Source organism: Budorcas taxicolor, chromosome 1 (genome assembly GCF_023091745.1).
Source record: "Budorcas taxicolor isolate Tak-1 chromosome 1, Takin1.1, whole genome shotgun sequence".
Lineage (NCBI taxonomy): Eukaryota > Metazoa > Chordata > Mammalia > Artiodactyla > Bovidae > Budorcas > Budorcas taxicolor.
In genome coordinates this window covers 1,654,948-1,666,513 of record NC_068910.1, presented here as the reverse complement: position 1 = coordinate 1,666,513, position 11,566 = coordinate 1,654,948, and the positions used below count along the sequence as shown (strand labels likewise).

Here is an 11,566-nt window from a genome sequence, read left to right as displayed (position 1 = left end):
CACACTGACCAGATGACACGCGGCGTGCAGCACACGCAAGGCAAGGAAACCACCCGGCAGGATGAAGAGGCCAATGAGCCACCTTGGGAAGCTCGGGGCAGCAGCAACCGGGAGGGCCAGGGGCATTCAGCAGCTGTAGGAGAGGAAGGGTACTTGAGGTTCCAGGCAGCTGCACATTCTTCAACTTAAGCTTCTAGGAACTCACCTATAAAGTGAGTTCACTAAATGACTTCTAAGGGGCATGTCAACTCTAGATCACACCCTAAGAGAAAACACAAGGAATCCAACATTCCAGATCCCTGCGAAGTCCAGGAAAATTTGAAATGGTAAAACTGTCATGGTGGGACTTCTGATGGTCCAGCGCTTAAGCCTTCGCCTTCCAGTGCAGGGGCGCAGGTTCATCCCTGGCCCAGGAGCCAAGATCCCACACACCTTGCGGCCAAAAAATCATAAATCAACTTCAATATAGTAACAAATTCAATGAAGACTTTAACAAGAGTCCACATTAAAAAACATAAACTTTAACAAAAGCCATCCATCCATGGTGTTAGAACTGTTCAGAATCAACGTGGAACGAAAGGCTGTCATTATAATGGGACAAGAAGACGTAAACTATGTCCTGGCAGAGCTGACGGAGCGTCTGAAGCCTGTGCTCCCTCCAACAGCTACGTTTCCTCACGGAAGGCCAGACTGAGTTAGCACAAAAAGAAAACTCCAGACGGCCAGCTTCCGGGCCTCCGCTCCCCTTTAATGTGGCGTTCTGCACTATATACGTTAATGAAAAGTTGAAACAAAAAGAACTTTAGTCAGACTCCCCTTCCTCCTCCAGCTTTATTGGATAGCTTAAAATTACATTTCTATTTTCTAGGACTTCAGTTGCTTTTTCCATCTGACTTTTAAAAACTGATTACAGCAAATGAAACACAGTTGTCTAAGTGATATAGTATACAAAAATAACATCTTGATTTCTGTGAAAATGCATTTCTCTGCAGTTCCTGAATAGCTCCAAATTATGCTAACTCTGAGCATAGATGTTTACTCTGGGTTTTAGATTTAGTCTTTGAAAACGTGTTCTACACCATTGCCATCACCATCTGTTTACCCAGCATCAACGCTGTGGTGAGGCTGTTCCTGCTCAGGCTTCTATCCCGCGTGTTCTCGCACAGCCATTGACACGCGTGTCTTTTTGTTTACTCCCACTCAGCTGCATGTTCTATGTAGGGCCTGATACAGATGTTACTCGATGTTATTTAATAGCTACTGAGGTCAGACAATCCAAGGCAGTCATTATGCTAAAATTAAAGTTATTTATGGAAGCTCACAGACACTTCCAGGATTGGTTTTACCTCCTACATGGGAACATATTCGAGAAACCCAGAACGGGCTTCCTGGTCTGACTCAACTCTTCCCATTCATCAATCCCTATTCACCAGTGGCGCGGAAAGGGGGTTCTTTAACAAAGCATTATACATTAACACCTCTACCAAACTAAACATAAACTTTTTTTTTGTAGTTAAATGCAGAAAGTCGATTTTTTTTCCACCCCTTTCCTCCTTTTACACGGCAAGTAAAGCTCACTGGCCTGGGAGTAGCCTCTGTCTGCCAACCTTTGGCCAGTGAAGAGGATTCAGAGAAAATAATACAACCATCAATCAGAAAAGGAGGGGCGACAAAGGAGAGCGATTAAGCTGTGGCCTCGATCGTGCACTCCCGCGCAAGGTGCCCTGACTCGCCACAGCGGTAACAGTTGACTTCACTCGTCTTGCTGCAGTTGATGGCTACGTGACCAGTTTCGCCACACCTAAGAGGGAAATTAAAACAGCTGTCACAAGAGCGCTCAGAAAAAGTCAGTGTACTGAAGGATTAGCTACTGCAAAACAAAAAGCAATGATGAGTGAAGTATACATTTGTGTTCTTCAGACAGTAAGTCTCATTAACCCCTAAACTAAGACCGAGGAGGAGGAACCCGACAGCTAAGCCACTCAGCTGAGCGGTCCACAGGAGATCACCCACTACCACCAAACACGGACCACACAGATCCCCCACCACCACCACCACACACGGGCCAACATGGTCTGTCTTCACACAAATGAGCCCCTAGGATCCCACAAGTATGTACATATCAAAACTTGTCAAAGTGCATGCTTTAACATGTACATATATTATCATGTCACATTCACAAGCAGAGACTCCTGATTTCATGAAAAAGATCTGTGTATGAATTACACAAACCAGAACATACGCTTTGTACTTTTCTACGAAGTCTCTGAAGGTGCCAAACCATCACCCCTCACACTCTTTCACGCACACAAACCCCTCGTGTGGTCGGGGCCAGGTCGGGGCCGCAGCGTCCCGGGTCCTCCCACCGGCGGCAGCCCAGGCTCCCGCAGCCCCCGGCAGCTCACCTGTAGCACTTGACCTTGGTGCAGTCCTTCTGGATGTGCCCGAACTCGCCGCAGGAGTAGCACTTCTGCTCGTCGGCGTGGTCGCAGTCGCGGGCCAGGTGGCCGGGCTTGCCGCAGTTGTAGCAGCACTGCTCCCGCTCCCGCTTGGGCTCCTTGCAGTCCTTGGCGATGTGGCCGCCTCGGCCGCAGTTATAGCAGGCTTCGGCAGCAGGGAAAGGTCAGGCAGACTGTGGTACCTCATGGGTGCCGCCAGGCTCCACGCCGCACCCCGGGGGGACCCTCCTCCGCACGCCCCTCACTTACCATCCTCCTGAAGGTCGCAGTCCTTGGCAAGGTGGCCAGACTCGCCACAGCGGTAGCAGATGTCTGGAAGAGACGAGGAGACAAACTGGAAGCCTGTTTTGGACGGAGACAAAGCGTGCGTGGCCCGTTAGCCCAGTCTTGACGCTCACGAATACGGAAGCACTTCAGAATTTTTTATTCGACAAAAATACCTCTATCCGAGGTAAAACCACCTCTGCCACGGCTTCTCATCCCACGACCGCGGCCTCCACCAGTGGGGCACTCCCGGGCCCAGTGGCCAGACCGTCCGCACTTGAAGCACTCATTGCTGCTCATGGCTGCAGTCAGATCTTCAAAACATTAAAAACGACAACATGAAGCCACTCACCACCACTTCCAGCTTTTATTCCGTTTAGTGTATTTCTGGATAATTATTCTTCAGGAACAAAAGCCAACCAATATACTGTTTAGAAAAACAGTCAGATAACCATATACTTAGGCATCATGATTATGAAATATATTAAAAAATGAATCAGAAACACTTTGCATAGTCGTTCCAATGATGCATACGCGTTAACCCGGTTACTAAGGGGACTTTCAGGGTTAGTGTAAATGAATATATGTCATTAGCGATAAAACTCGATGGTGGGCACTGGAAGTCACATACTGGTTATAACCCTGGAGCAACCCGTGGGTCTGCACCATCGCTGCAGCACAGAGGCAAACCCCTGGGCACCACAGCATCCAGCACGGCACCCCGTGACGCCGCAGCCCTGCCTGCCCACTGAGCTCTGGAGGGCAGGCGCGCCAGGAGAGGCGCAGCAAGGGCCGGCTGCAGAGGTGCAGTCTTAGAACAGAACATCAACAAAGAGAAACGCCACAGCAAAGCCCCGGTAGCACTGGGGCCATCTCCCCGTCTCCAGTTTCTCCCATTTCCAAATTTTCTTCTGTAATTTTACGTCTAAAACAAGGTTACTTGTAATTTCACAGTAGACTCCTTTATTGGGTATTGTTTCAAAATAAAAGCGAAACTCCAAAGCAAATCCATTTTATACTTCTTACGTAACAATCTAAAAATAAGCAGGGGCTATTCCTAGAAAAGAATGGAAAAGAACAGAATGGAATGCTGCAGGACAAACTCCCATTAAACTGGCCTTTAAAAAGCTCGCTGAAAACAATGTGACCTTTACATTTCCACACTTCCCTGTATCTAAACATGTTTTGCCCTTAATTCCAGTGTCAAAGAATGGTGCACAAAGTTTTTTAACTCGATGGAGCAAAACCTAGTGACTCAAATTATGCTCGAGTTTAGTTTCAAACGTCTCCGCTGTCAGATATCCAAAAGAACTCATACCTGTCCCATGCGCCTGAAACCAGAGCCGGGACAAATCTTCAGAGGACACTGCCATCCAGCACACTCGCCCTGCACACTTACCCTAACAGCGGGGGACAGCACGCCCGAGCAGGGCGCCCATTCCCCACGCTGTCCCAAGGCACGTTTCCACTCAGAAGAAACCAGTCCGTGACGATTAAAAAGGCATTTGGCAAAATTACATCTGCTTTCCTATATGGGTGCTGGCATTTTAAGTCAAGTGGAGGGCTGGTTTCCAGAGAAAACACTGAGATTAAAAAGTGAACAGCACGTAAAACAATCACAGGAAAAGCGCTTATGGCTCTCGGGCCTCCCCTCAGTCCCACCTCCATCCTGCGTCTTCTCTGGTTTACTGAGGACCAGTCCGAGTACAGACGGGCTGCCCAGGGCGCCCAGTGGCAGCAAACCGGCCTGCCAACGCTGCGGATGCGAGAGACGCGGGTTCACGTCCTGGGCTGGAAGATCCCCCGGAGCAGGAGACAGCAACCCGCTCCAGCATTCTTGCCTCAAAGTCCCACGGACAGAGAAGCCTGGTGGGCTACTCTCCACAGGGCCAAAAGCCAGACAGTACTGAGCAGGCACGCGGATCCCAGCACTGTAGCTGCTGGTCCCAAGGAGTCCTTTCCTTTCACAAGGCAGTCCAGGCAAGCGGACGGGCTCCAAGCATTTCATACTTTTTTACTTTAATGAGATACTCATCTTCTAGAAAAATGACAGCCCAACACTCAACACGCGTTCTCAAAGCTAAAGTAAACGGCAGTCTGGGCAACCTCACTCTTACACTGCTGCTTTAAGGCCTCTTGCTTGCTTCATAACGGTGAAGGGGAAGGGAAGTACATTACACTCAGTCATCAGATGTCCTGTCAGCAGAAGAAAATCAACAGTGCACATTTTACCATCTTAGGGTTACTTTCAGCCTACAAATAATAGTTAAAAATATTTAGCTTCCTACCAAGTGATTAGCCCATGTGTGGATTCTTCCTCTTTGGCCAAGCCAATCTGAGTGAGCTGTTCTACATTTTTACTGAGAGAGCTCTTAGATAATTAACAGTAATCCAACTGACTCCTGCTGTTTTAAAGGCATGCTACCTATCCTAGGAGACAGGTCGCTATCCTAGTACTCATCTTACATACGAGCACATTAAGTTACAAGGTCTTTAGAGAGTCTCATGCCGTTCCTCAGGAAAACTAGAGGCAGTGAGGGAAGACGGAGCTGCGAATTCATCACGGCTCCATGATGCCCTCTGCTCTTGGCCGGGAGTCTGGCGGCACTGTCTGCCTCCGCCTCTCGCACCTGTCACAACGTTTTCCAACCTTCAAGGGCCAACTCAAATAAATGCCAGCTCTATAAAAGAACCTGACCACATCACCAGCCTGGAACTTTCCCTTTTCCTACCAAGACTCAGGGCACTTTGCCTGCTCTACCATTCTGCTTTTTATCATCCTCCTTGAGGGTACAGACCAAGTTATTTACCTTTGAATAATACCCCATACAATCACCCTTTTAGTAGTAGTTCTGTAACTCAGGATTTTAACTGCTGAGGGTTTTTTGGGGGGGGGGGGGGGCGGAGGGCCAATAGTCATTTGCTGAATGAAATAAACTTGTGTTTCTTGTACAGACCCAACCCAATCCAGTAATTACTGACCGAAAAAAAAAAAAAACCACCTAAATTTTTGCTATCAGATGAACTGCTGCACTATTCATTTAAAAGAATGATGCTGGAAAGTCCCTGGTGGTCCAGCAGCTAGGACTCAGCACTTTCACTGCCAGGGCCCAGGTTCGGGCCCAGGTTTGCTCCCCGGTCACACTACGGCCAAACAACAGAGTACCGATGAATTTCACATCCTCACTAAGGCCTGACTGCAATCGAGATTCAGCATGCATTTCAGATTGTCTATTACAATCCCCACACGTAACGGAGAAATTTGCACCCCAGGTCACTGAAGTCAGTAGCCAAACCAGGACCTCTGCTTGCCACCCACACTCTTATTACTCCAAGAATTCAATGAGACCCAGTAATCTATGGAATGCTGCAGAGCACATATATACTAATTTAAAAAGCAAATGCTGTATTTTCACTGTCACTTGGCAGTAAGAGAGCATATTTTTCTTCTCGCTGCTAAAAATCACTGCTGCTATCCACCCCCATGTATTTTCACAATGTAAAAAGATTTGGGAACCACAGGGTTAACCACTTAACTGCTTGCTGCGTTACCTCAGGACACCTGACGCCCCTCCTGTCTAGATCTGGAGCCAGAATGGTTTCCAGGTGCCTTATGCTTAGCACACGCTCAACTAAACTCCTAAGGGCTGATGATTGCTGCTCACAGCTCCTCTCTCCTTTCCACGCTTCCCCTGCTGAGGTTCAAGTGCAGACAGGCAGAACTCACTCTAAGGAGTTCCCCGGCAGCCTGCTGGTCAGGATTCCGGACTTTCACTGCCAGGGCCCCGGTTCTTTCTCTGCTCGGGGATTCAGCCCACAAGCCTCACAACACAGCCCATCTACACAGCAGGCTTAGAGTGGGCCTAACTCCGCTTACACTCCAGCTTCCCGGCCTATAACACCCCTTCTTGAGAAGCAAAAGGGTCAATTCCAAATGAGCTCCCATTTCCAACCCCAGGAAGCAGTATGTTTCCCTTCAGCCACAGCGAACTGAATTTTTATGACACAAGTCACATTGAAGATGTGGCAGGGCCCAGGGCATGCCTGGAGCAGTCAAAATGCGACCTGAGAAGGGCCACGTGAGCTGAACTGGGAGGCCCAACTATTCCGATTCTGCACTCATCTAGGCTGTGAGTGCTTAAGTCCTGGAACTAGTTGGACAAACTTGTCTTCACTGAGGTAAATTTACCGCATTTTTGATACTAACAACAAAGCCAGGAAACTGCTTTGATTAAACCTTCACAGCACCTGGTCAACATGAGCAACGCGCTCCAATGAGTAGGAGCCAGCAACAGTCTACAAACACATCTAAAATAAGAGCAGCCAAGGGCGTCAGTGGCTGAGGAGCATGGGTGAGACTGCTCTCCTCACACGGCCCTGCTTCCTATCAGCGCTATCGCCACTCATCGTCCCCAAGCCCAGAGGGGCCCTCTGCCCTCAGAACGCACTCACCCATCACTGCGCTCCACTACGCCAGTTCCGAGTACCAACGTGGTACCAAGACGCTTCAGCTTGAAGTAAAAATAAACTAAAGGAAGCAAGTGATATTGTGGGCTACCTGCACTCTGCCCAAAGGACACAGGACAGAGACCACCACCAGGAGCAGCTCTGGCTTCTTCTCCTGCATTTCCTGCGTGCTCGGGTTACTTACACCCACCTCTGCTTATCCGGAGAGGTTTCAGTTAGCAGCTAAATACCTACTACTCATTATCTATAATCCCTGCAACTTTGCAAGTTACGTATCCTTGTTCCCCTTTCACTGATAAGGAAACTGAGGATCTGAGACCAAGTAACTTACCCAAGGCCACACAACTAGAAAGTCAGGATTTGTGAGTCAGGATTTCAACTGTGAGCTCAAGTCCTCTGCAGAGGTTGTTAGGATTAAGTGATAAGGTTCATGAAAATGCTATCAGAAAAGTATACCAAATTGGATAAGTCAAAATAAAATAGAACTGATATGTTTTCAAAAACCCATGCCCATGAAAGAATTTAAAGTCATCTTAGATTTTAACCTTCCTCAAGGCAGAATTTAGGAGTGGCAAAGACTGGCAACCTGACCTCCCTAGTTAACACCCTCCTCTATAATTAACAAGCCACTCCAAGTGAACACCATATTGCATTTCCAGTCCCCTTTAAGAGAGCCCACCCCCTCCAATGTGAATGCTGGTTGCTACCATCTTTACTGAATTAGCCTAGCGTCTTTTTAACATGAAAATGGTGTGCACTTTGCTGGAATCTCTCAAGACCAGGCCGACTGCAGTAGCACCTGACGCGGCCAGCACAGGAGCTCTATTAAACCTGCCAGTACAGAAAGGGTGCTCCCCACAGAGCAGGCCAGGCAGCCTTGGCACCACGCTTTTGCTCTCCACTTACTGTCAGAAGGCTAGGAAAAGGAAAGAAGCCAACAACTTTTTAAAAAAGAAACTCTCATTCCTGCAGGCACGGGAGGAGGGAAGCAGTCTCTCTCTCATGGTCAAGCATTTAGACAAGAGACCAATCCCCTCAAGTAGTTAAAACTGTGGTTCTCTTGTCTTTAAGCTTTCCATGTAGATGCCACATACTTTTAAAGATTTCAAGAAAAGTAAAAAGAATCCTCATTTATAGTGCCTTAAAAAAGATATTCTGCCTGTTCCAGATGTTCAAATATAAGTGTAATAAATGCCCCTTAAACGGCACATTTAAAATACCTAGTTTGTTATCAACAGGAAAAGGACTGTGGACCTTTGGTTGCTAAGAAAAACCTAACCCAAGTTCTCTGTGACATGAGATAACTATATAAATATATACCTTGTTGTTTTTTTTTTAATTGTTGCCAAGAGTTACAACTTGGAAAAAACTAAGTTCTTTATTCAGCCCTTGGGAATATAATGAATTATCCCTTTTATATTTCAGTACATGGAGCTCCTCCTCAACAAGAATCAGGCTCTACAAACTAAAACAGCACCAAACTATGAACGTGGCACTTGGTAGGCATTTGATTGAGCCATGACCACAGCAATTTTTAAGTATTTGAAAGTAGTTGCGTTGCAGGGAGAAAAAAAAGTCTTAGAGGTAGGAACAACCTCTTATTCATCTCTTTAAGACCCTCAAGACCTTACATTCAAGTAATAGGGGTTGAGCAAAAGAATAAAAAGTTGTTAATTTAAATTAAGGTTAATTCACTGAGGCAGAAATTAACTAGTTATGTTTCTCTCCAAAAAAGTGAGTCAAACAACAAGAAAAAGGGGGGGGGGGAATATTTTCTTAAAAACTTGTCTTTTGGGGGTACAAGATAAGGATGAAATTCAATCCTTCTATAAAGAAAAAAAAAAGGGGGGGGGGGAGGCACGCTAATCCAGACTCTTGGCTTATTTACCTTATACTTTTCGTGGGTCCTTCTGAACAATGCCTGAAACATACTATCTGAAGTCACAGATGAAAACCAAGCAATGTTTTCTTTTCCTAGGACCCCCAGGACCAGATGCAGTCACTTCCTTTGGAAGTGTCCTGTGGCTGAGGCCATGTGGTTAACATGTGGCAATAAGCACAAGCCTTATCCATAATAAAATCAACACCCGAACCCAAATGTGGGCCATTATGCCTTTACTAAAATAGGTTTCCACGTTTGGAAAAACCAAATGGAGATTGGTTAACTCATCATCTCGCCTCGTTTTTAAATTGCATTCATCTACCCGGGAGATGATGCAAAGGTTACTGCTGCTGCCATGATTTTGGAAGTTTGGCCGATTCATGTGTTTTGCCGATAATGGGTTTTTTTCTAGAGGCCTCTGGAACTTAAAAGTCGTGCTGATTCCAGCAAAACGAGCCTTATCTGCCCTTTCCCGAAGTGCAACCTAAGACCAGTAACTTAGCACGTCCATGACGATAAAAATCCAAGAATCCTGAAGCTGCCGTGGAGCACCGAGACCGAGGCCCGAAGCCGCACGGGCTTTCCGGCGGGGTGTCTCCCGCCCTGAGCGGACAGTTTCTCTGAGGCCCCTCCTGGGCCCGAAGAGCCCTTTGGCACGTGGCCCGCCAGGCCCGGCCCCGGCCGCCCGCCGCCCCGCGCCCCCCCCACACGGCCCCCTCCCCGCACCTTCCCGCCGAGCCACCCCCGCCCCGCGGCCCGGAGCCCCCGCCTCAGTCCCAAGGACGCGCGGCCTCGCACGCCGCCGGGCTGCGGCCCGGGCGCGGCCGGGTCCCGGAGGCCCCAGCGAGGCGGCCCCGCGTCCCGGGCGGCGGGCAGAGCGCGGGGGCACCCGGCCGTGGGGCGCAGGCCGGGCCCGGGAGGCGGCGGCCTGCTTCCCGCCTGACGCAGCAGCGGAGCAGGCCGGAGCGCGGCCGCCATCGTCGCCGCCCGGGCCCGGCCCTCCGCCCGCGGCCTCCCCCCGCGCCGCGGTCCCCGGCCCGCTCGCGGCCTCACCTTCCGCGTCGCAGGGGCCCGCAGCGGCCGAGACTCAGGCGCAGACCGGGAGGGCAGCTCGCGAAGCGGCGGCTGTTTATTTTCAGGGACCCTGCCTGCGCCACACGCGGGTCTGCACACGGCCCCGCACACGCCGCTGCGCACGGCTCGCCGCCGCCTCGCCCACGCGGCCAATCAGCGCGCGCGGCTCGGCCGTCCAATCAGGGCCGCCCGCGAGGCGGGCCGCCGCGCCCGACGCGGCGCTGGGGGCGGGGCTCCCCACCCGGCGTGCGCGGCCCTTCCCGCCGGGCCTTGCGCGCGGCCTTCCCGCCTCGAGGCCGGGCCTCTGTCCGGCCGCTCGGAGTTCCGGCTCGACGACCCTCCTGGCGGCCGTGGCGGCGGCGGCGGCCAGGGGCTCCGGGAGCGGCTTTCTGTGCTCGTGGGGTCCCGAGGCCTCCTGCCGGGGTCGGGCTCAGCGCCGCCGGAGCCGGGCGCTGCCGGGGCCACTCGGCTGGGGGGAACCGGGCTGCCGGTCCCGCCTCACAGCCCCTCCCGGATAAACGTCCCGCCCCGGGGGAGCGGGCGCGGGGGAGGCACCGCCGCCCCAACACCCCTTGTCACCCGGGGAGCACGTGACGCGTGACGGCCCCCGCGGCCCGGGGTGTCACCGTCCCTGCAGGCCTTCAGGGGTTCTCCAAGAGACAGTGAACGTAGCGCAGACACGCTGTCACGGTGAAATCAAGTGAAACTGTTCGATGTAAAGTGAGCAGTGACAGACCTTGGTGTCTCATTTTGGAAAGGCTTTCATTAAAAACATGAGGAGAAAAATGGACGAGTTCCAGTCTCTTGAAGCCCGAAAAGGCCCTAAAATGACCGCAGTCTCACACTAAACTCGGTGTGCTCTGGAGGTCTGCCTGCGGCCCGGGTTGGCTGTTACAGCCCGGGGGTGTACTTTCCATTCTTTTAATGACTGTCTTACTCTTGGAAAGTGAGTGCTTGTGTCTATTAAGATGTGAAAACTGGGGTGACCAGGCCTTGTTTGCAAGATAGTTCGTTCCATCCGCAGGTGACTGTAGGCACCTCACTGAATCCTAGTACCACGGCTGTATGGCTTCTTCCAGCACGTGGTGAGGAGGTAGCGCAGCAGTGTGGTTAAGAGCTCGGGTGCTGAGAGGCTTAAACCTGGTTCAAATCGATCACTGCAAAGCACTTAGCAGAGCTGGGAGCAATTATTGGAGTGGATGGACTATTTTAAGGACCCATGATTTTAACTTGTGTTAATCAAGACAATTTAAAATATTTTAAAAGTCACTGAAAATGTCCAGTGTCTAATAACGGTTGAACTGCCCGGCACTTTCTGCACCGAGTTACCCATAATGCAATGGTACTTTGTGCTTCAGTTCAGTTCAGCCGCTCAGTCGTGTCCGACTCTGCAACCCCATGAATCGCAGCACGCCAGGCC

The 11,566-nt window shown here is 50.4% G+C and overlaps 1 protein-coding gene across 2 annotated transcripts; it reads right to left on the bottom strand.

Annotated features, from left to right (window-relative positions):
- Positions 1–801: 801 nt before the first annotated feature.
- On the bottom strand, positions 802–10,281 carry CNBP (CCHC-type zinc finger nucleic acid binding protein). Of its 2 annotated transcripts, none has more exons than XM_052635644.1 (5): positions 10,126–10,281; positions 2,900–3,037; positions 2,709–2,801; positions 2,406–2,604; positions 802–1,801 (listed from the first exon to the last, which is right to left on the bottom strand). In XM_052635644.1, exons 2-5 carry the CDS (start codon positions 3,021–3,023, stop codon positions 1,684–1,686), a joined length of 534 nt encoding a protein of 177 aa, XP_052491604.1. In that variant the 5' UTR covers positions 3,024–3,037; positions 10,126–10,281; the 3' UTR covers positions 802–1,683. The 2 variants fall into 2 exon arrangements, with proteins under 2 accessions (XP_052491604.1, XP_052491612.1); XM_052635652.1 differs by having other exon boundaries at positions 2,921–3,037.
- Positions 10,282–11,566: the final 1,285 nt, after the last annotated feature.

Bases quoted from the DNA above. Each gene is read 5' to 3' on its own strand.
- CNBP (XM_052635644.1), bottom strand. From the start codon at position 3,023: ATGAGCAGCAATGAGTGCTTCAAGTGCGGACGGTCTGGCCACTGGGCC. The intron at 2,802-2,899 runs GTATTTTTGTCG...CGTCCAAAACAG, and splicing joins TGGTTTTACCTCGGATAGAG to GCTTCCAGTTTGTCTCCTCG. The intron at 1,802-2,405 runs GTGAGCTGCCGG...TTTCCCTCTTAG, and splicing joins ACCAAGGTCAAGTGCTACAG to GTGTGGCGAAACTGGTCACG.